This window comes from Polistes fuscatus, unplaced genomic scaffold, assembly GCF_010416935.1.
Source record: "Polistes fuscatus isolate 324 unplaced genomic scaffold, CU_Pfus_HIC Scaffold2, whole genome shotgun sequence".
Lineage (NCBI taxonomy): Eukaryota > Metazoa > Arthropoda > Insecta > Hymenoptera > Vespidae > Polistes > Polistes fuscatus.
In genome coordinates this window covers 13,065,994-13,092,195 of record NW_025113096.1, presented here as the reverse complement: position 1 = coordinate 13,092,195, position 26,202 = coordinate 13,065,994, and the positions used below count along the sequence as shown (strand labels likewise).

Genomic DNA, 26,202 nt, shown 5'->3' with positions numbered 1-26,202 from the left:
GATGTAGAAAAAGCTTTCGATAAAATGTGGCATCATGGATTATTACAAACAATCAATAAACACTTTCCACACTCGTATTACAAACTCCTAAAATCTTACCTTTCTGACAGAACATTCTATGTAAAAATAAAAGACACTCATTCGAACATCAAACTAATCAAAGCTGGGGTTTCACAAGGAAGTATCTTTGGACCAATTCTCTACACCCTCTATGTGGCAGACATATCAATAAACACAAACTGCACAGTCTTAACATTTAAAGATGATACCGCAATGTTTACTATAAACAAGGACCCGCAACAAGCAATTCAATCATTACAAAAACAAATCAACTCTTTTGAAGAATGGTTACATAATAGAAAGATCAGAATCAAAGATCAAGTGTAAACATATAATGTTTACACTGAGGAAAAACCAAATACCGAAACTACAACTATATAATTAAGAAATTCCGCAAGTAACAATGGTCAAGTATTTGGGATAACATCTAAATTCCAAAATAACATAGAAAAAGCATATGGATGCCAAAATTGAACAAATTCGCCTAAACCAAATATCTATGGACAAATTGTAAAGATGTATGGGGTTAATAAAAAAAAAAAAATTTGACATAACCTTACAGAACAAACCTTATAAAACCTGCAAAAGTAAAAAAAATAATATCTTAAAAATGAAATGATTAAACTCTTATCATTTAAAGAGCGAACCAAATACAAAAAAGTTCTCCAATTAACTGTAAGTACAAAATACACATCTGTCGAAATAAAAAACAACGTAAATAAACCACCCGAAGTAGTAAAATATTATAATAATATTAAATTGATTGTACCGCTCTTACTGTCAATTGCTGTCAATGACAGGTGCTAAAATAGTATTGCCAATCGAAGAAAAATTACACTGAAATTTAAATCATTTCAAATTTATCAATTTTTTCAATATTAATAAGGAAAAATTTATATTGTCAAGTATAATGAAAAATTTCAAATGTTTTTTAATGTATAATAGAAATTCGTTTTTCGTAAAAAAAGAAAATACTGATCTTTTTATTCGACTAGTTACTGACATTGTAACCAATCATATTGCAAATCTACTATAAAGTTAAACGCGCGAAAATTATTCGTTTGGCTTCGTTGAAAACATAAATGTTATTATGGATGAAAAAAAAAATTGGCGTGTAATTTTTTTTATATAATAACATTTTTATGAATGACAAAATATAAACAAGAAAATTGAACAAAAAACAGCTAATATTTTGTTAGTTTATTGAGAAAGAAACCGTAAAAGAAATTTCAAATGAACATAAATACATAGCTAAAAAACGATAGAATGAAAATTGCACGAATTTTATTAATTTTACGCAAAAACGTTGTTACTAGCAAAGGTTTAGTATAATGTCTATGAAATAAAAAAATTATTCCTCTCACAATCGTTTGTTCCCAATCGTATTTATTATACAAACGAAAAAGAAGGAATAAATGTAATTCGCGGAAACAATGTTGCAAAAAATGGTGGTAAACCTGACGCAAAAGCGAATGATAACAATGTAGCAGTGTGGTATAGATAGATGAATAGATGGAAACATAGGTGAATAAGAATGATAACCATGCGCGTATAAAACATAATAGAGGACAAGAAAGGAACGAGATATGGCTGGTTCTGAAGAAACGTATAAAATGCTTCTACGAAGACACAGAGGAATGTTAATCAATAAAAATAGACATCTTATCGGCTAATCGGAAATATATCTACTTCCAAGTAGAGAAAGATAAAAGTAAATAGTTAAGAAGAAGAAAAAGCAACTCTAACGGTTTATACAGTCGTATTGTAAGAAAAGATAAAGGCTAGAAGAGTGAACAAAAAAGAACGAAAGAAGAAAAATTAATAAAAAAGAAAGAGAAAAAGTTAAAATAGAACATTTGAAGCGTAAGTAAAATTTTTAAAGCGGACAATTGGCCGGCCTGCAGGGATTTGGCAGTTGCCCCAAGATGGCGGACTCGGTTGGCGTGCAACGGGCACGATCAGAAAAGTATCGAGAACGCGAGAAGTTCGTGATCCTGTGTTAAACCGGGAGTACTAAGGACACTCGTAGAAAGGAGAATATTCGGTGAGAAGAAGGGATCGCTCAGACACGAGAGGTAGGAAGAATATCAGTGACATAAGTGCGAGTTTTCTTTGCGCGGCATAGGCCGAAAAGCCGCGCCTATCTATCACACGCACTGCCAAGGTGCGCGCCCGATATCTCCGTGCTTTTCTCTCTTATTATATTGCTCTTTCTTTTTTTTTTTTAATTTTTCTTTTTCTCTTTACATCTTTCTCTCTCTTTCTCTTTCAATTTCTCAATTTCTTAATTTCTTAATTTTCAATTTCTTAACTTGTTCCTTTTATTTGGCACATCTCGGACCTTCTCCCTCCGAATGTCCCGGACGTATTTTTATCCTTAACAATTGTATGAAAAAGATCATATCTTCCCTTTCTTGCTCTTTTTCTCTCTTTTTCTTTCTTTTTCTTTCTCCTTCTCTCCCCCTCCCTCTCCCCCCTCTCTCTTTATCTCTTTCTCTCTCTCTCTCCTCATTTCTCTCTCTTTCTTTCTCTTTCTCATTGACGTTACAACCCTCGATAACGTTTTCTCTTTAAATACACAAATGTCGCGTTTGAAATGAAATTAACGCGATGAGGTGATTTTAAGATAATGGCCAAGAGATAAAAGAGTTATGTATATAATAGTGCTTGCTCGACGTTCTGCGCAAGGTAGATGCGGAAGAGAGACGAACCCTCGGTCTCTGCCGCTTGTCATCATCATAGTGCATTTTCGCTCTCATGTCGTATCATGGAATAACCGATATAATGTATAAGGATTAAAGTTTACGTTTCTTTTACTGCATTAAAACTCCCTAACATACTTCATTTTCATAAATGTTATTAGATAATCGGTTAAATTTCGGATAGATTTTTTTTTATCGTGTTTGAGAGAAGAACATGAAAAAATGCGAAAGATAACGGACGATCTATTATGTGTATGTACATTTCTGTGTATGTATATGTGCACGTTGGTGTTACGTATGCGTTTAAGCTGCTGCTCACCACCTTTTTTCGCTCGAATAGTGTGTGACTTCAGCGACGAATACGGGTAAAAGAAGAACTAAAAGCGCGTTAGGGGAAACATTGTCCTTTTCCGCAATTTATCCTAACGTAGTCTACGCTTGCATTTTATTAAAACGTGTAAATTTAAAAAAAAAAAGAAAAAAGTAGAATACGATGTGTAGCAGCCAAGCAATAGATACCAACGTATGATTTTTTGATAAATAATTCTTTATACTTTCTATGCTAAATTATTTCCGAAGCTTTCATTTTGAATTCCTCAAAATATCAAAATTGATTCTGTTTCCATATTTGATCGAGATTACATATATTACTATATTTCTATATGTATTTGTCTATATAAAATAATACATATATAAAAATGAAAATATAACAATATTATCCAGAATAAATAGAACTCGCTCGTATCTATTTTTCAGATAATAACAAATTAGAAATTTATTTTAATCGGTAATAAGCACAAGGTTATAGATTATATCACATAATAAACAATAATTTTTTACTTACGGTACATATCTATTTATTGTTACATATTATGCACAGTGACAGAGACAAAAATTATTTGTTATCAATTGTCGTTCTATATAGATAGGTAAATGAATAATAAAATAATCTATATATAGGATATCTATATATAGGATAATTGAGTAATTAGATTCATTGAATATTTTTTTTTGCAATATTCTTGTAGAATATGAAAAAAACGAAAAAAATTATATATTTATCATTCTAAGAATTTCTTCTTATCTATTTATATGTAAAGATAATTATTCTATCCATTTTGAATAATTTTGTTTCGCGTAATAATATCAAAACTTGTTTTGTACGATTTAAAAATGTGCACATGATCTTTATTTTTGTTGTTTGCGTAGAGACGGAGGTAAAGGAAATTTCAATTCTTATTTCCTTATTTTTTTTAAACAAGATTACTTATTTTTTAAATCGCTTTACAATAGTCGGGGATTAAAAGAGTTTCAGCAACCCATTAATAAAAATCATTCAAAATCAAATGTGGTAGCAAAATATACCAAAGATTTTAGAATTGTGTGCGTCAATTTGAAAAAAAAAAACATTCAAATTAAAAACTGCTAAAATTTAAAAAATTATCTTGCGAACGGCTTAATAAAAAATTCGAAAAAAATAATGGAGCTCTTTTTCAGAGTACAAAAAGATAATAAGATCTGAGCTAAATCGATAATGTCATTTTTTTCATTAGGTTGAGTTAACATGGATTGTCTCGGGTACGTTTTTTTTTTTCGAAGGAGCATAATGGAACGACTTAAACATAATCATATAATAAATGAATGCATATTAAATTAAATACATCCTTTATTTTGTATTTTTTAAATTCTCAATCATTAAAATTAATTAATGGAGAAGAGTATATGACGTAAACTTTGAAACATTGAATGATAAATAGAATCGAAAGTGCATTAATGAATTCGACAAATCATCTTAAATTAAATTTTCCCGGAAAATTCGATAATTGATTTAAATATACGAACCTGCCAATTATATCGAAATTTCAAAGAAAAAAAATTTCAAAGAAGTTTTTGTTTCTTTTTCAAGATTATAGTTTATTTTACCAATCGAGTAAAAAGGTGAAAAATAAATTAACGCAATCCTTTTTAAACGTAAAATAAAATCAATCATTTAATGTTTTAAACTTTTTCTTCTTTCCTATTCACTTTTTAATAATTTTTTATTTCTATTTAATGTTCGGAAAAATAAACAATAAATTCTTACATCCAATGGAAGCGGTTATGCTTATTTAGTTATTTTTGTCATTTTTTTTTTTCCTTAGTGTTCTTAAGATATTATTATTCAGTGTCGGTAAATAATAACGATGTGATATGAGGTAGTGTAGGTGAATCAATACGAGAAAGAAGTTCGTTATTTTCGCGTTACAAAATGCGCGTGCGGTGGGCATCAGGAATTCACCTTTTGCAATTTTTCTCCAATTATTTTCTTAGTTTCGAACTTGTTCAAATAAAATCACATATATTCTTTGGAAAAAAATAAAAAATAAAAAATTAAATTTATTTTCTTCTTAGTAAAAATAAAAATATATGATTTAATACCTATTAATTTCAATTTACTATGATTGGATCGACAAAACTTTTCATTTGTGCAGCGTCAATTCCGAGACCAGCAGTATTAAACTTCAAAAATAATACTTACTTTAAATAATAATACTAAATCGCATATAATCTTAAGAAATATATTTGCATTTATTAAATGGATTTTATTGAAACATTTGGAATAACATTGAGAAATTTCTTTATAAGTGTTATAATACGTTATTATTTTCTTACTATAATTTCGAATTATTTTTATTCTAAATTTTTTTAAATTTATTTTATAGAATTTTCTGATTTTATGTATTTTTTAATTGATTACGAAGTTTATCATTGATTGGAGCATGTTATAAAATTATTTCATCAAAGTATTGCTTTTCACAAGGGAAATAATCAATTATTGTCGAAATGCTATAATATAATCCACATTTTATTTTATTTTTTGTATTTAAGGTTTGCCTAAAGAAAGAGTTTAACACAAAATCAGCAAAAAATAACAATTATCTTACTATTTTTATGAGTAATTATAGTATATTCTTTATGTTTATTATTTCTCGTTGTTTCAATAACAAATGTGATCGATTATTTAATCAAATCGATTAATAATTTAAAACTTTATCGAATCATGCTCATTTTTTTATAGATTCTTTAACACATTGACTGCTATGGATTAGGGATTGGATCAGCAGTCAGTCAATGTGTTAAAAAAGAAGAATATTTTTTGATAAAGCAAATCTTAAAACAACAACTACGTCACTTCCTCGAATTATTCTCAACATATGAATGTCATGTCGCGAGGTCTAATAGTGTTAATTGAATGACCAGTAGTGATAATTGATGATTATACGAAACGGAAAGCGAGAGAGTAGGAAACTGAGAACCTTGATAAGACAAAGAATGCATTTTGGTACATTGGCCTAAAAAGGAATTTTTTTTTATTAAGAATACAATGTATTTATGAGATTTAAAGAATTTAATATAATAAAATTAATCGATTTTAAAGATTTATTTTTATAAAATTATTAAATAAGAAATAACACATGGAAAAAGTATTTTGACAAATTACTTAATAGTAAATAAAGACTGCGATTCTAGTAAATGCTAACAAAATTCACACTGTTGAATTGATTAACTAATAGGTGAATTGCATAACCAATCATTATATGCATAATGAATTGCATATAAAAGCAATAACAGAGGTATGAAATAAAGAAAAGTCTACCGAAAGAATCGAACGAGTCAATAATTATTTTTATCTTTAAAAAAGGAAACAAAACTGATTGCAATAACTAACAGGGAATCTATTTGTTGTCTGTATGTTACAAAATATTTACAGTTCTAGTATAAATAAACTTATGTTTATTATGAAATCATTGATCAGTATGAATTTTGTCGCAATAAATTAAGCAACAACCGATCAAATATTTACAATTAGGCAACTACTTGAAAATAAATGAGAATATATGGAATTATAATTCGTAAATTTTAATAAGGTATTTGATTGATTGATAGAAAGAACGATAAAATGTATGAAATATTCATGATATCAGATATCGCAACAAAAAAAAGTGATGGTTTTATAAAACCTGTAGCTTTTACGAATGAGATAAAAATGTAATTATTGCTAAAGGAAAAGTATTAATAAAAAAAAAACCCCAAAATTGTAATTAATGCAGCAAAAGAGGTAGGCCTTGAAATGATTCCCGTTGGTGATTAATTTTAAAAAAGAGTGAAGGAAACCAAAATATATGGTTACGAGTTGTTTATGAATAGAACGAAAATTCAAATATAACATAAGAATAATTAATGTAATGCATATGAACGGGTTCAATTATTTAAATTCTTTGGTACAATTGTTACGAAAGATAACAAAATGGAGATTAAAAAGAGACTGCAACGTATGTTTTTATATCGTAAACGTAGTATTTAAATCACGTTTTTTTATCGCGCAATACGTATCTATAAAAATGATAACTATGAAACAATAATGATACCGATGATATATGATTGTATAACCTCTCTCAAACTTAGGGTCTTTAAAAACAAAGGTATTAAGAAAGATTTTTTGGCACAAAAAAGGATGCAATCAGTGAAAATTTCAGGAAATTACATATTTTCGAGATGACGAAATTATATGACGCTCCAGACATCGTAAGAATAGTCAAAACACGATACTTACAATGAACGGAACGAGTACAAAGTTATTCAATTGTGGATTTTCTTTATTTTTTTCTCGATTCGTGTAGACTCTCTTATTTGCTTGGGACAAAGTAATATAACACTATTATGCAAATTATTTTTATTCTTTGGAAAAACTTGAACATAATTTTTATCTACACCACCTTTTGAAATTTATAATATTCAATTAAATTTTTAATTAAACGTAAAATATATAAGTAAATGTAAAATTTTTAATATTTCTTTACAAAATGTAAGCTTTATAATATTGTAATTTTTTTTGTCTGTTTTCTTGTCACTAAAATCAAAGATATTATTTATAAATAAGTCTAATTAAAAATTTTTATAAGATTAAAGAAAACGATTCTTTTGGACAAGTAATTCCCAAAAAAAACTTTGTTAAGTTGTTAATCATGCTGTAATAAACAATTATATGCACGCGTAGCATATTTCAATTATCTTCATATTTCCTTTTCTTTTAAAATCTTACGAATAACGTAATTTTTCACGTTAACTTAGAATTACGACTAGTAATGAAAATCAACGAGATCATTTTTCTCGATGATAACAATAAAACAGTAAAATTTTGTTCTACGAAATACCTCGCTTAAAATCTTATTAGAATTTTCGAACGTTTTGATTTTAACTATGACGAATTCACGTCACTTTTTCTAATTATTAGCGGCCAAAGTGTTGTTTCTTGTTGAATATAAAATAAATGCAAATTTTATTTGTCATTACCATTACATTAGTATATTTATATTTGTTTTACGATAATCGTCACATCTTGCATATGAAATTTTTTCATGGCTTTTCTATCGTCGGTTAATGATAAGTGAAAATTGTTTGCACATTATCATCGTTTGCACAATATAATTAGTAAATTTGTTAACCATTTCTTACGAATATGCATATTATTCTAATTTGTATATGGTAAAGAAATATAAATATTCTAAGGAAAATTATTCGTATAACGGAAAATCACTTCTGTGAAACTTACGTAGTTTGATAAAAAAATTAATAATAAGAATTAAAAGTATTAAACAACGAAAACAATTGTAATGCATTAATAAATGAACATTACAATCTTAACCTTGAATAATTTCTATATTAATACTGTCCAACACATGAAGCTGGTCCAATAATCATTGAAAGAAGGAAGCCAGTATATATAAAAGAGACGCTTAAAATATGTTTAGATTTATTTGAACATACAAGTATAGCAATTTAAAAAAGATTAATTCTAACAATATATATTTCTCAAATATGTGTTATATTTTTCAAATAAAAGTCACATATATAAAAAATATAAAATCTATTTGAAAATAGAATATAACACGTTTATGAAGATAATATATACGTATGTTACTATATTTATCATATATATATCCTATTCCAAATGATATAATGAGATTTTTATTTAAATAAAATTAAAGTCGCTGGTAATTTACTTAATTTTTAAAATTCATCGTACACTAAACGTACACGTGATTCGATAAATAGATTATTAATAAATTGTGAAGCTTTTGTGAACTCTCTAAAATAGATAAATGTTGCGAGCTCTTATATTTTAATAAAAGTCACCTTGAATACTTACTTTTTTTATATGTTTATGTTTCTAAATGGTACTAATAATAAAAATGAAAATAAATAAAAGAAATAATAGCTCGTCACAATATAACAGAGATGCCTGTACCGTATTTTCTCTACCTCGATGTAGTTTTGCTATTTATAGGTTAGAGGAAGACAAATAGAAATAGATCTCGCGGTCAGGGAGCAAGATTATTGGATAAGAGGCAAAGGTTTGATACTGTTCTCAGATATCGAGCGCTGATATTTTCGCCCACAAGCAATATTACAGTTAAAATAATTGACAATTTTAGCGTTCAAATTTTGATATTACATTCTTATTTCTTACCAGAAAAAAGCATCTCGCATTTTACGTCAATGCTGATTATCCCATGCTTTTCGCTGCTTGCATTTTTTGCAAGTAACGCAGACTAATCTTCATTACTTAAAAGACATAAAGAAGAACAAATTGTTTTTAACCATCTAATGATTCTATATTATAAATATTTATATTTAAAATAATATTAGGTTTTTAATTTTAATTGGAAATAATCAAATTTTTCATTCACTTATTTTAACGTATTGAGTGTCACGTGAATCTATCAAAAAAATCCCCAATTAGGCTAGGCAAGCTGAATGGTAATAAAAAAACAGTTGAGTGTGTCATCGGTGATTGACAAGGTTTAAACGGAAAGTTCAGTGTCAGTTACCGATGATTAACGTGCCATTCAAAGTGTTAAAGAAAATAGTGAACTAAATAGGACACAACTTACGCGTTGTTAAGGGTAAAGGTAGAATATCTGTTCAGTTGGATATGCAGTTACTTACTTCAAAATAAGGAGATTTGTCAATTCGGTTGGCTAACAATAAGTGATGCTTCTTTTGCCACGTAGCAAGTGACAAACGTCCGATGCGGTAAACGATGTAAATTTTACATGAAAAATGATATGAGCCGTTTATTTTAAAAGTTACTTAAGTCAATTTATGTTTAAATTCTGATGTATTAGTTATAAATAGTATATTAGTTATTTTAGTTACTATTAATTATATTATAACTCATTTTTATTGTAATTTATATTATAACTATTTTTTTATTATAATTATTATAATTATTATTTTTATTATAATTATTATTTTAACTATTAGTTTATTTTAAAAGTTACTTAAGTCCATTTATGTTTAAATTCTGATGTATTAGTTAAATAGTATATTAGTTATTTCAGTTACTATTAATTATATTATAACTCATTTTTATTGTAATTTATATTATAACTAAAATTACTTTATCAAGAAAATCAACTGCACTTGAAAATATGAAACGAAGAATTCTCGCTACATGTCAATCAATAAAATCACGGGAAATAGAAAATCTGCCTAGAAAATTAGTTCAAAAACTCTAATTATCTATTGAAACAATCGGTTATTATTAATTAATGTTTTATTAAATAATTATTTTATTAAATTTATTATTTTTATTAAATTATTTTGAGCACTTAATTACAATTTCTTAACGACAGTAATTTTTATATTAGAATTCGAGTGTTTGGTTTAATATGTTGTAACTATCTTTAGATTTAACTATTCCGAGAATAATTGATCATGCAAATCACTTTTATTCATATTTTTCATCCTTTATAAGAATAGAGGAAAAAACATATACAATTGCATTTAAAAATACAAACTTTGACTTTGACTTTGACTTTGGAATCTTTTTCAAAGAATAACCTAAAAATTTGTTTGTTTCCTGTTACATTTGTCTCTTACAATAGTGTTACTTCGTTCTCAGAAATGTTTGTGTTCTCTTTATCGTGAATTACTATTTGATTAGAATTCAAATCAGAATCAAAATCACCTTTTGATGAGAATGACCCTTTTAAATAGATTTCTTTAACACTTTGACTGCCGTGTAGGTCACCGGTGACCTCTTTTCCTTCTTCTTTTTCTTCTTTTTGTTAGAACTTCGTCCCGTTATCTCAACACAACCAATAGTAAAAAATACATAGTTAGAGTAAATATCGATACTGATAAATGTTTAAATAATACCATTGTTTTTATAAGAGTTTGAAGAAAATAATGGCATATAAAACATGCAAAAAATAATTTTACAATTACAAGGAAAAATGCAATTTTCATCATCGGAACATTTCACTAAATATATCGCTAACTTCATCCCAAAATCGGGAAATAAGATATTTTTCGTGTTATAATATTTATTTCTATAACACCATTTAATTTACAAGACAAGTAATCAGTAAAAGATCTATTGCCAATTTCCTGTAATATTTTATAGATTTTTTTGCAGTGATGAATTATAAGCAGAGTCATTTGATTAGACAAATCAATTATGGATTTCTATAAATTATGATATAATAGTTACTATTTGTGGACAGTTTGAAGTGATAATCACGAAAATGGTCTCCAGTGGCTCTGGGATCACCGCCTGCGTGCTCATAAATAATTTATTAAGCATAATTATACGACTCTTTTAATCAGCTGTGAAAATATATTTCAATTTCAATTAATCGATTTGCCAAACGAACGAGTCAATTAAAATTTCAACAGCGCTTATGAATAAAATTCAAGATTATATTTAAAAATTTCTATTTTGACATTTTCATTTCATTTTTAAATCTTTTGGTTTTTTTTTTTTTTTTTTTTATTATAATTAAACTTGGCATTGCATATGTCATATATTTGATAAATTATCGTACTCTAATTATACAACAACAACAAAAGAAAGCAGAACAAAATGATATTATTGATGAGGCATTAGAATGAATAGCGTGGTGGGGAAATCTTTCCGTTCTATCAGCCAACAGGTATAAGGAACTCCACCTAGATCCCATGTAGCTCAGTTGAGTGTCGTTATCCGACCTGTCTTTCTCATACTTTATTTACTTTACTTGGTATAGTAATACATCCTTTCAAAAATTAACAAATTGAGAAATACTGAACAAACAATATTTTTTTTTGTATTCAAAAATAGTGGGAGAGAAGAAGGAGAAGAAGAATTTTTTTCAGTTGAAAATGATTATCATATTCTCAATAAAACAATCTTGAAGATCAACGTAGAAGTGTACGAGGAAAAGAATGGGGTAAGCTAGGATGCATATTACAATAGTTCATTGGCCTCCGTTTAGTTCTCTTCGTCATTGGTCACTGCATTAACATAGCTAAAACATTGTGTTAGTTTAATAATGTTAGAAGTTTGTTATACATTCTTTATACAATTAAAAGCATAACAAACAATTATTATCAAAAGTACTTCAGATATTCAGAAGAAATTGTTTTTTTATATTTACGTTTTATATTAAAATCTAAATGTCTGTGCAACTATACTTCGAATTTATCGATTTAATTCACTGTTATAATTATCAACGCATATGCATATACATATACATATACATATACATATATATACTAAACATATATATATATATATATATTAGATATGAATATAAAATGTAAAAATCAAATAAAATTTGTAGTTCAAAAGTTCTCAAATACTTTCAAAAATAATAGTCGGTTATTATTCACTATATTTTTAATAATAAATATAAGGAACAAATAAGTTCGATCGGGTTAAAAAAAAATGAATTTCATCGATCTGAACATATCCAGGACATCGTGATTCGAAATTATCGGAAAACTTAAAACAAATGACCGCTTAGTTATTTTAGTATGTATTACAATAAACAATATGCTTATTTGCTTTAAATTATTCATCGACATCCAAATATATTCCGTTATCATTAATTATTTAAAAAAATTAATTAAACCGTTGATTTATGAATTCCTTAACAAAAATGTTATTGTTTAATTCTATGTCCAGTTTTGTACACAAAAAATCTATTCAATTTAAATTTAGCTTATCTTTAATTCATCATTGATATTAAATAAATATACTGCTAAATTCTTTATGTATAATCTCATAATTGATAAAACAGATTTTATTGATTTATCACTTGTCCAGGTTAATTACATAGTTCAAGTTTTATTTTGATATCTCGTTTGATAAGTTGTTACATCGTAAATTTTTATCTCCCTTTTTTTCTCCTGTAAGTCATTGATATGACCTAAACCAAATTGGAAATCATTCTAATTCTATTAGTGCATTTCCCGAAACATATAAAATCATTTTTTTCTACATTTTTTTAAATCTTTTTTACGGTATTAGATGTGTCCACTTTTTTATAGCAAAATATCCAAATGTGTTTAATCATTCTCACATTCAGAATAGTTTGTTACTATTAAATATCATTTTTTTCTGTCAGAATTCGTCTTATTTATTCGTCTGTCTTATTTTGTACGATAGGAAAAAATGTCAGAGGGAGAAAATATTCTGTTCAAAAGCAAAATGGTCGAATCTTTTTCTTTAGGTTATGTTTTTTTTTGAGATTTCAAAGACATCATATTTTTTTTAAATTGTATCGCATATTTCCACAACAATAATCTTATAATTTATAAAAAAACAAATCCAACTATATGCAACATATTGATCCTCGAGTGACCATGAAAAGTTCTTTTGTTTTTTGCTTGTATGAATATCTTACACGTTGATTTGCATTTGTTCTTTCATTTACCATCCCCCAAGCGCGTACTGTAGTTACTAACAAACATTTCACAATTTTTTCAGTAAAAGTCACTTCAAAGTCAACATACAGCACCTCGTTCATGTCTGTAGTCTTATTTAAAAAAAATGACCTTGAGAAAAATTCGGCCCATCACCGTATTTATCGGCGTCCTCGAACGGAATATTTTCTCCCTCTGACATTTTTTTATATCGTACGAAATAAGTGATATATTTAAGGTGATCTAGTTAGGTGAACAACCCTGTATATATATAAAAAAAAACTTTATAGTTTTTGATACGATGGCGTGACAATAAACGGATTTTATTTTTAGCAGAAAACAGTAGATTTACACTGAGCAATCAATTTTATCGTATTAGTGGATGAAATAGTTAATATGAACATCTTTCGATATTTGTATACATATACGTGCCGATAATTATAACAGTGGATTAATTGCAATTAAGAAAAATTTAAAAAAATATCACATATTATGATTTATTTTATAATATAAATAATTTTATATATAAAATATAAATAATAAAATTGTTTTTTTTTTCTTCTTCTTTTGACTTAATCCACTTTCATAATTATCGATACAATTTTATGATTTTCTAATACAACATGAAAGTATTACAATTGATATAAAATTCTTGCACCGCGTGCATTTATCGAATGCATACATTTTCTAACTCAATGTTTATACTATACTGGAATGGTGTTTAGAAAGTTGCTGATTTACGGAATTCCGTACCATAAATGTACAAATGCTGTTTCTCTTAGTTTGTCTCTATCAACTTGAATTTTTGTTAATGATCAAAATAAAGTAAGACTAGAAAAATAAAGAATGTGGTTTAGATGAAAAATTAATATATCAACAAATGCATAATTATTGTTTCATTAAGTGTTATATATCGAGTAACTGTATTTTACAGAAAATTTTTTCCATCAATTGAATTTGTCGAATTTTTAGAAACTCTGTTCTCTTAATTATTTTCGCGTATATTCGAGGATTTAAAGGCTCGTTAATCACAAAATATATATTTACAGGATAAACTTTATAAAACTGTATATTTTCTGTAAAGAATATATTTGAATAGGATGATCAAATTAATAAATATTCATTAATAAAATAAATGAATTAGACAGCTCGTAAATCAATAGAAACTAGTTTTTCCTGATGGGTACCTTTCAGAAAATCTATTTGGCCACGCGCCAGAAACAGATGTTACCTATATTAAACTCATCAATGATGATGATTATGTATATATCTTCAGTATTTATAAAAGCAACTAGAAATTCAATCTGGAATTATAATTACATAGTAAAAAATGATGAATCCCATTTTGATCAATAAAAAGTCAATATGTTTAATTGTAGATGATAAGTTTTGATAATTCTCATAAACTACGAAAAAAACGTAACAATGAAACAGAGACAGATTAACGTGGAAAAATCAATAGAAATAATAATAATAAATAAACGGAAAGAAATAAGAAATTGATTAACCACTTATGTTAGATGCGATGGATGTGTTATGACGAGTATACTCGTGGAAAAAATAGTTAACGTTTACTATTTAAATTGAAATTTTATTGAAAACTAAAATATATTCGTAAATTTCAAATATTTGAAGACCAAGACGAGATAATACGAAAAAAAAAAATATAAATACTTATTACGAAAATACCGTGTATAGTGTGAACAAAGTAGTTCACAAATACTATTAGGAAAAAATTAAGATATTGATATTCGATTTGTGAAATGTAATTATGCATTGAACCCTGCTTTATTCAATATCATTCAACAAAAACAGATTAAATTTCTGAGTAATCACTTTTCTAAGTAATTAATTATTTTCTCTTTTTTTCCATCATGAGCAAACTATATGTTTAAATTAAATAAATAAATAAATGTTAGTGATAAAAATTATTAATTTTATATTAAAAAAAAAAGAAAAAACATTTAATTACAGTTTAATTCAATATTACTACACAGCAATATATAAACTCTGTGTTTGATGAATATACTTCATCTCAACAATTTAAATATACACTTTTTAAAGAGGGGTTACCACAATTAATAGAGAAATTAGATTTTGTTGCCGTAAAAACGAAAATGAAATAATATAGTCATGAAAGAAAGAAAAAAATAATAGAAATATAAGAATAATAATAATAATAATAAATGTGTGTGGTAAATTAAAGATGGTGTCGACGGAAAATAAAGAAAAGAGAGAAGGTGAAAATAAGTCAGTTAGTCGGTTGCTATCAATGTCGTCGTCGCATAACGGGTTTCCATGTAACGGGGTCGACTAGCGATTCCTCTCGTCTCTTTTACCCCATGTTTGTCTTCTTTCTCTTCGTTGTTATACGTGCATCGAAAGGAGACGCGGCATCCGATGACCATTTCGAAGCCGGAACGCTGACCTAGAATACCTTAAAATTCTCTGCATCATCGTAAGCTTCGTTGCAATTCTCTATTTCAAATTTTTCCTCCGTCTACGTCTACTTTTCTTTCTCTCTCTACTCTCTCTACTCTCTCTCTCTCTCTCTACCTCTCTCTTATTTTCTTTCTTTCTCTTTTGACAGAACGTATACGCGTGAAATATCATTCTTGATCTAACACAACTACTACGCTGACCATTACTCACAACTTTCTAATTTCTTCGGTTTATTTCTTAAAGGGTCATTCTAATCAAACGTCATACAAATAAGAATATTTCTTCTTCAATGAAAATCACGTTAAAGTGATCTGAAATTTTATTGTCCTATAATATTATATTTTTCATTTATTGAAAATACAATTTTTCAAACAAAAATAGTTTCTTTTTTAATATGATATCTCTGTTAACCCCTTGCACTATTCGGAACCTCAGGAAACGCGGCGGAGCGCGCGTGCCGAAATTTGAAACCTATTTTCACGACCGAACGCAAGATGTCGAGTACGAGTCGGACTCGTGATATTCATGTTTGATTTGGAACTGAACAACGAGCCCGACTCGTGACATCCATGTTTGGCCTAAAATTTTCATCACGAGTCAGACTCGTCAAAATAGTGCAAGGGGTTCAAAGCTTTTTATTACTCGCGTGAGCGATTTTTTCTTTTTTTTTTTTTTTTTTTTTTCAATTTTTACAGAATAACTTAGCAAATTTATCGAACAAATTATTACGAATGTGTCTTATGATACTTCCATTAAATGTTACACAATCGTTAGATTCTTGTTATATAGTATCTTGATATTAGTTAACAATTATGAAATGAATTCATTTACATGGGTACATTGATTCTTTATTTACAGAGATATTTTCTGCGAAATTTATTGTTCCTCGAAATTTCTCGCAGAAATCATAAATCATCCTGTTTTATAAACATGCCAAAAATGTATTGTTTTGCAAAGTTATATGGATATTAGGTAGCAAAAGATAAATTTAAAAAATCGGAATCTTCTAATGGTTCAATTAAATGAAAATCAAGTAGACATTTTACAGGTACTTTAAAAACATTTATAAACAAACAAGCGTATAGAAATAATAAAATATCATCAGTTTATTCATTTATATGTCAATAAAAAAACAAACTTTGATAAATACTACATTCTGTAATTAGTTTTGGTTGAGTTGACACTTGAAATTTTCCGAGTGCCGTATCGGCGCCGCTCGAGTGCAAAGGGTTAATTATATGCATAATTATGTATCATTTATCTGTCTTAAGAATTTTTTATTTCGCTCTCACTTTCACCTATTTATTTAACATATATTATTTTATGAATGACGTTAAAATAAAGCAAAGATAAATGCGATTGTCACACATCTTTCGATAAGATTTCTTCTTTCATTTTTTTCCCATTTATTCAAATCTATTTAATTTTATAAAGAAAAAAAAAATATGTAAGAAAAGTAATTCTATGATAACCATGTCTTATTATAAAGTACTTTGAACGTACTCGTGAATACGTGTAACCGACGCTTCCTTTCCAACAACCGAATAATTACATATGGTACATAAGAACGGTAATATTCCGCTTTCAATGCATCGCGTGTTTTATATTCTCTATTCTTATTTTATCTATTTGCGTCCGTGCTGTCTATACTTATGTACATCAACTCTTTTCTAGCACGTTCATTCAGTTTTTTTTATCTTTGAATATAAAATGGAAAAGAATGAACAAGAAAAAGAAGCACAAATTTCTTATATCAATGTTTCTTACATTCAACGAGTCATTTTATAAAAATATATACAATTCGATGTATTTGTCAGAAAATCGTAACCAAGTTTGTGCTATCAAAACCAGGATATATCTAACAATAAATATTCTTTTTCTTACCCAACTGAAAACTAATTTCGAGTTTTGTGTGTTAAGTTACAAATGCGTTTCTTATTATGTGATAAAGGCTGATAATTTGTGCATAAATATAATAAAATATTAGCTATGATCGATGAGTAATATTCATCATGCGAAAAAAGTAGTTACAATTTACCGATTACAATGCAATTTTATTCAAAACTGACATATATTCGTAAACGAAAAAGAAATATATAAATTATTAAAATATTATAGCATTATAGTATACATTATTATTTTAGGCATTGTATATATTGCTCGGTTAATCTATAGAATGATTAAAATGTGCTTCAGTTGGCTGTGTTTATAGTATGAGAGACGAAAATAAGTGTTTTTAAACACGTGTAAATAAAAGAAACCATGGAAATTTAAAACTATGTACACATTGTCATTAACAAATTTCGGGTAATTTATAAAATATGCTTCAGTGAGATGTGTTTAGACCGGGGAGTGGGAGGAATCTCAAACTATTGTCTAAACACTTCTAAATAAAGCACTGTTTATAGATTTAGCAAAATATTCTGGGCATTCTATAGAATCCATATTTCTTCACATTAACCATAACATAAACATATTATCATATATGACGTTATAACATAGTTATGTAACATTGTCATTAACGGAACAGTCCGATGGATTCTTTGGATTCTATTGAATACAAGGACACGAGGGAAGCCCTTTAATAGAAAGAGTATGAGAAATCTCGTAAAATAGTATCATCAGAGAAATATAAATCGAATAGGATAGAAAAAAAGAGAGATAGAGAAATGATGTTGGACTTATTATTAGTCCAAAAATAATTAAATAAATAAAAATAATTAAATAAATTATAATATAATTAATAAAAAATTTAATATAAATATTAAATATAAAATAATAATATATATATAATAAATATATATATACAAATTATTTATATTATAAAATAAATTATTATTATTTAATTATATATATGTATATATTTCTCTATTTTTTTTCTTATTTAGTTTCAATGGACAGCTAAACTTATTTCATTAACTTTAAATTGAAATTATTTATAAGATTTTGCTAAAAATTCTGTTTTATAAATGCAGAAAAAGGAAGCAAGGCAAATGTTGCTAAAGAAAAAGTAGGAAATCTCCCTGATCGGTCGGCAAACAATAAGTTTATACATCTTCTGTAAAAAGAAAGATACATTTTTTTACATAGAACTCTACATAATGATAACTTTCATGATCTTCTTCGAAATAAAATAAAACCATATATGATTAAAAGCAAAAAAAAGAACAAAAGAGAAATAAATAATTTTTAATTTTTTTATATCAGACTTATCTAATCAATGATATGTATCATTTTTTGTTTGCACGAGAACAACGCTGCAAACAGACTTTTTTTTGCTCAAGCTAATATTTTGTTCTTTTCCTTTTAGGAATAAAATTGTGCTTGTAAAAGGTACGAAATGAGTTCAGTAATTGTGCCCGCTTCGCATTATCCCTTTGGAAAATCTTGGGAAAGCAAATACGTGTGCCAGCCTATGCCGCACCACTTATTCCAGAATACGTTTTCTCGTATCTAAAGAAATAATCTAGAAGAAAATATCAACGTTAGGATAGACGAACAAAAAAGAAACAAACAGGAAGAATTTATTTGAATCGACTGGAAGTGAAAAAAACCAAGAGAAAAACCAGAGCAGAATAAATAAAATCATTAATAGATAAAACGAAAAAAAAAAGGAATAAAGTTAAAAGTTAAAAGAAGAAAGGAAAGAAATTAGAAAGGAAAAAGTAAAAGAGACATGGCCACGATGGCTGGTAGTGAATACACATCCGTCAAGGATTTCTATAGAGATCGTTCAATCTTTATCACTGGTGGTACTGGTTTCATGGGGAAAGTCCTTGTTGAAAAGCTGTTACGTTCATGTCCGGGTATAAAAAATATTTATTTGCTCATGAGGCCAAAAAACGGACAAGACGTGCAGCAAAGGTTGCAAGAACTCCTCGATGTACCGGTAAGATTGTATTTTTTATTAATTCTAACTATTCCAACGCTTATAACGCATAATTGTTTATGCGTTCATTAATATTCTTCGAGATATATTACTTCTTTGATTGAATATAAACATCAAGAATAGTTATTAGAAATTCATAAAACTCACTGGTTCTAAAATTTTTTCGATTCTCGGCACCCTTGCTAAATCCAGATTTTCTCAAAACACGCCCTATATCAAATTCTAACAAATACACTTCGCGAAATAGTCAATCATTTGTTTTCAAGGGTTAAGTAAAAATATGTAATATTTCGTCCTGACATCCCTGTTAGATTAGTTGCAACTCCTCAGGGCGCCGAGACGCATACTTTGGGAACCACTGATGTAACTCGTTAACGATTGCTTTGAAAAATTATATTTCTAAAAAGAAAGTAATAATAATGATCTTATACTTAATTATTTTGTCAACAGTTATTTGAAAAGGTACGACGTAGTTTCCCTCGTGCGCTTTCAAAAATCGTGCCTGTAGCAGGAGATGTTACGGAACAAGATCTCGGCATCTCGGAAGCGGATAGACAGACACTGATACAATGCGTATCGATCGTCTTTCATTCGGCCGCCACCGTAAAATTCGACGAGGCCTTGAAACTTTCGGTCACTATAAATATATTAGGTACTCAACGTCTTATTCAATTGTGCCATCGAATGCACAAATTGGAGGTAAGAATTGTGTTCATTCGTTTAAAAAAAAAAAAAAAGACTCAAATATTAAGTCAAATAATTATAAATAAAATACGTATAATGTAATCCGATTGAATAGAAATAGAAAAGAAAGGCAAATGAAGTTGCTAATTGCAGGCTCTCATTCATGTGTCAACGGCATACTGCAACTGCGATCGGAAGGATGTAGCCGAGGAAATATATCCACTTGCGAAAGATCCCGAACAAGTGATCTCCTGGACCAAGTCAATGGATGACGAGATGATCGATGAATTAACACCGAAATTGATCGCTAATCGACCAAATACTTATACTTTTACCAAAGCTTTAGCGGAAAAAATGCTTCAAGGAGAAAGTGGTTCTCTACCTGTCGCGATTGTTAGACCATCGATTGTGTTATCAGCCTTAAGAGAACCTGTCGCTGGTTGGATAGAAAATTGGAATGGTCCTACTGGGATCATTGCGGCAGCTGGTCAAGGCTTCTTTAGGTAGAAATTATACAGATTAAACGAATAATTTATGACACTTAACAAGCAAAATAACTCATGATTAATCGTGCTTATTTATCTTTATTTTTAGAACAATGTTATGTGATGAGAATAAAGTAGCTGATCTAATTCCAGTCGATATAGTGATCAACTTAATGATATGCGCTGCGTGGAAAACTGCGACACAGCGTACAGGCACCATCACTATATACAATTGTTGTTCTGGCCAACAGAATCCTATCACCTGGAAACAATTTGTTGATTTATCCTTCAAATACAGTCGGATGCATCCAGTAAACAATGCGTTTTGGTATCCAGGTGGTCGGTGCCGTAGTTCCGCACTTTTAAATAAAGCGTGCGTAATCTTCCAGCACATGCTACCTGCTCACACTTTAGATCTTTTAGCTCGTCTGAAGGGCTCACGACCTATAATGGTTCATATACAGGCGAAGCTTTCCAAAGCCACTAAATGCTTGGAATACTTCAGTACGAATCAGTGGAACTTTAGGGATTCTAATGTGAGGAGATTAGGTGAACAACTGAGCTTGGAAGATCGGCAAACATTTATGTTCGACGTCAAACAGATTGATTGGCCGTCGTACTTGGAACATTATATATTGGGAATTAGACAGTTTATTATGAAACAGAACCCAAACACACTGCCAGCTGCCCGCTCACATATTACAAAGTAAATAATATAGTGAGCCTCTAACGGATCTGCTTTGCTTTCTATTAAAGTAGCTAATCTTCATCTATTTTACGTGTGTTTCAGATTATATTGGCTTCACAAAGCAGTACAGTTTGGAATGCTGTTGATAGTATTACATGTTCTGCTGTTACATAGATCTATGGCCCGTTCTGCCTCTTATTCGCTCTTGTCTATCATACTCCGTATGTGCCGCATGATTGTTTGACGGCTCAGAACTCCGGCCAACGAATGTGATAAACACAATACAAAGCAGAAGCTAATCATAGAGCATAATTTAAAGGTGCGAATTGTTCTTCGACCATATTGCTCAGCCTCCCCGACGATAAAGCGCTATCTTTGCTCCCATGAGTTGGCCTTTTCGACATTTCTATTTGTTCGTAAATATTAGTAATGACTAGGAATTATTTAATAAAGAGTGTCGGTTACCGAGCAATGAAAGAACAAGGTACGAAATATGTGAATGTTCCCACAATATGGTAGATGCATAATAAGCATTCTTATGCCAATAAGAACGAAAGATAGATAGTTATATTTACGAGAGATGTAGCCATGATTCATCGTTCTCTGTCGTGTTCTTTAATTTCTTTTTTTGATAAAAATTATACAATATCATTATCAATTAAATATAGTAAATACATGTAGGTACACTATAGATTACTTTTTTATTATAATTGCTACTTTCATCGTCGTTATTATTATTTTTATCATTGTTATATTATCGTTATTATTATTACTACTGCTGCTGCTGTTGCTGCTGCTGCTAGTGTTACTATTACACTACTACTACTACTACTACTACTACTACTACTACTACTACTACTATTACTATTACTATTACTATTACTATGACTATTACTACTACTACTACCTACTACCTACTACTACTACTACTACTACTACTACTACTACTACTACTACTACTACTACTACAACTGCTACTCTACTACTATTACTACAACTATACCGCTACTATACTACTAATACTATTACTAGCATTGATATTGTCCAATCTCCTAAATTGTGTAATAACGGTCGACGTACATAAGTGCAAATATTTTCAAGTGAATGTAAATGATGAATATCCCGCTATATACCAATACCTCGTAAAAAAAATGCATTGTAAAATGACGATTCATTATTAATATTGATGCTTAACGGAACAACGTCAATTCTGAAAGAATATCATACAAGAGCAACAACAATAACAACAACGACGATGACATTCACTTATCATTAAATTAGACACCCTTAGCGTAGCTTTTCGTGCGTAGTACACCCCGATGATTCAGCTACAAAAAAGAAACAAATATAATTTATGGTAGATCATATGGGGAACACGCATTCGTCATGTTTTTATATGGTCGGTATCTGACATTCTTTTATTTTACTCTGTGACGTAAGATACCTAGGTAGATATTTTGCTACATCCATATGACGTAAAGTGATAACACGTCGTAAGGCATCGTCGCTATGATTTAGAATAATTCTTAGAAAAAAAATCCTTGAGTCCTCCGTAATGCATTGGCGCATACGATGAATTATAACGATATAAAATGGCGATATACGCATATATAGCAAAATGGTAAACATAACTTACGTATATATATATACATATGGAAGCTAGCGTATTGCGTCTTTTCAAGAACTGCCAGACTTTTGCTGGAAAATCTTGACAAAAAAAAAATTAATGCATCTTATTAAAAAGAAGGAAAAAGCAAAAGGGAAAACATAATTAATAGCAGCTTTGAGATGTTCTTTTTAAAAAGAATGTGCGTGCTAAGTAGAAATGTTAATAAAATATCTCTACGTATCTTACAAATTTTGTCACGATATAAACATTTGGTAAAAGGAGGAAAAATGGAGGAGAATAAAACAAACAGAAAAATAAATAGAGAAAGAAAGCAAGAGAAAAACGTTAAACGAAACTAGAAATTTTGAAGGCATCGGCAACTTTTTACGTCTATCTTCCATTTATCTTCGTACATGTGAATCGTAAACAAAAAGAACAAATAAAATTAATAGATTTGTAGTAGAAATACAAGCGTAACAGAAGTGCAATATACATGAATATTTATTATTTATCTATCTTGATATTTATATTATTATTATCATTATTATATTAACTCTTATGATGATTATTTAATAAGAAAAAGACGACTTTCTATATAACAGCTTCCTACATTTGGGCGTACTCGTTAGATTCATTCATGTTCTTGTATTTATGAATCCGCAAAACCCTAGTGTAATACTACTATTTCGCTTTAGATGATAAATGGATTTTATTTATTATTCAGCTTTGCGGTATATATAATTTTCATTACTCCCTTTGTAATTTTTTTTAACAAGAACAATGACAGATCTGTTCGAAAAAAAATAAAGTTAATTTGAATCGTTATTACGATTTCATAGAATGATATACAAATATGTCTAACGTAAACGTTTTAAATAAATTACTAAAAGGAAAGTCCAAAACATTTATATAGTCAGACATTTTTTAAGGAGTTGTTATATATATCCACTAATTGCTTTTATGCTCTTATTAAACAGAAATAAAGAATTAAATTAATAGATACGAATATGCCAATAATTATGTTAAGCGTTAAAAAAACATCATTATCGCAGTTTCTCGTTTTTCGGCGTATTATTTAATTGATGACTTTTTTTCATCTTGTCCTCCGAATTATGTATTTAAATTAGTATTTATACGATAGCAATCATAACTTAACAATTCTGTACCACGCGTTGCCTGTGCCTTTAAGATAATTTAATCTCTGTATTGAATTTGATTTAATACATTCGAGATCGGTAACGTAGCCCTATACCAAAATTTATATTTAATTATATTTAAATTATTAATTTGTTTAATTTCGTTTGATTGTTTTGTATTTATTTCGATTATATTTTCTTATTAAACTTGTTAAATTGTATTATTGTTTTTTAATTTAATATATTTTATATTTCGAGTAATTATGTATGATATCTAGTTTAATATCTCGCCCAAAAAACACCGGTCACGAATGTGTTAATAATCCTAAGAATAAAAAAGAAATAATAATAATAATAATAATAATAATATTAATTATAATATTAATTATAATATTAATTATAATAATAACAATAATAATATTTAAAAAAGAAAAAAAAACCAAAGAGATAGAAAGAAAAGCAATTTATTATCTAACAAGAGCACCTTCATCATTTGCAACTTTAGATTGTTTTCAAACTTTGCACACTTGTAGTGGTCCATAAGAGCTATACATTGTATCCGTTAAAATTTGTTAATGGCCAACAATTTGCGGAAAAAAGTGGAAAGAAATTTCGTAAAAATTCTTATTTTTACTTATATCTTTTGCTTCAGTAGCGGGGGTAGCAGCGCGGTTTCATGTCTCTGATGTTGTCATTGAATCAAGTCTATGACGAAAAGAATTTCTTTCTTTGATTTATTTTTATCATTTCTTATTTTCGTTACTGTAAAATAGTATGTTTCACTCACTTTATTTCTTTTTTTATTTTTCTTGAGTATGTTATATTAATTTTATAGGGAGCATAGTCGAAAAAATGAGTGCATCATATTAGAGTTTTTATTTTATTACAAAATCAACATTACGCAGATAATATAATAAATAATTGTAAATAAAATAAAACACAAAAATTAATATAAATTAATTTTTAATCTGTACGACGAATATCACCCTAAAAAATGAATCATCCCAAGCACATAAAGAGATTAATTTATATGTTATATATGTTATTTATTATGTGTCTATATTTTATGTATTATTTTATTTACAATTATTTATTATATTACTTGCGTAATGTTGATGTTTTAATCAAATAAAAACGTTTACGAATAGAAGAAACTTAACACGCTCTGTAGTATAAATGCACCCATTTTTTTAACTATGTTCCCTATAAAATTAATATAACGCATTCTAGAAAAATAAAAAAGAGATACAGTTAATTAAACATTCTTTTTCTAAACATCTCTTCTCTAAAAATCAAGGAAAAAAATTTTCCCTGTCGAAGACTCGATACGGCGACATCAGGGACACGAGACGCGCTGCTACCCATTTCTGAATAAAAACTTTTACATAATATTTACCCTTCTTTTTTGCTCAAATCGTTAGCCATTGGCAAATTTTCACGGTTGCAATGTATAATCCTTATGGACCATTATAAGTATGCAAAGTTAAAAAAAAATCTAAGGTTAGAAATAATGAAGATGCCCTTGTAAGTCGGAGTGGGCTTCCCTTAATAATTATTTCAAGTTATTACCATTGAAACGCTGCCAATATGCGACGGAAAGGAAAATACTTGAGGCAAACGGAGGGGTGGAAAGATTAAAAAAAAGAAGATAGATAGGAAAGACTCCATTGAAGATATATAAAAAGTTATCTAGCGATTTAAGGTAACGTATAAATAATTAATTAGCCAGCGCCGGGGACGGAAGGTAAGGTAGCGCTAATAAAGGTGAACACC

General features: G+C 28.4%; 1 protein-coding gene across 1 annotated transcript; it reads left to right on the top strand.

The window, feature by feature from the left end:
* The first annotated feature begins 1,509 nt into the window (after positions 1-1,509).
* Positions 1,510-22,071, top strand: LOC122516011 (putative fatty acyl-CoA reductase CG5065). The gene is made up of 6 exons (XM_043633484.1): positions 1,510-2,135; positions 19,249-19,827; positions 20,278-20,526; positions 20,665-21,014; positions 21,106-21,702; positions 21,787-22,071. The coding sequence occupies exons 2-6, from the start codon at positions 19,615-19,617 to the stop codon at positions 21,926-21,928; spliced, it is 1,551 nt and encodes a 516-aa protein (XP_043489419.1). The 5' UTR covers positions 1,510-2,135; positions 19,249-19,614; the 3' UTR covers positions 21,929-22,071.
* Positions 22,072-26,202: the final 4,131 nt, after the last annotated feature.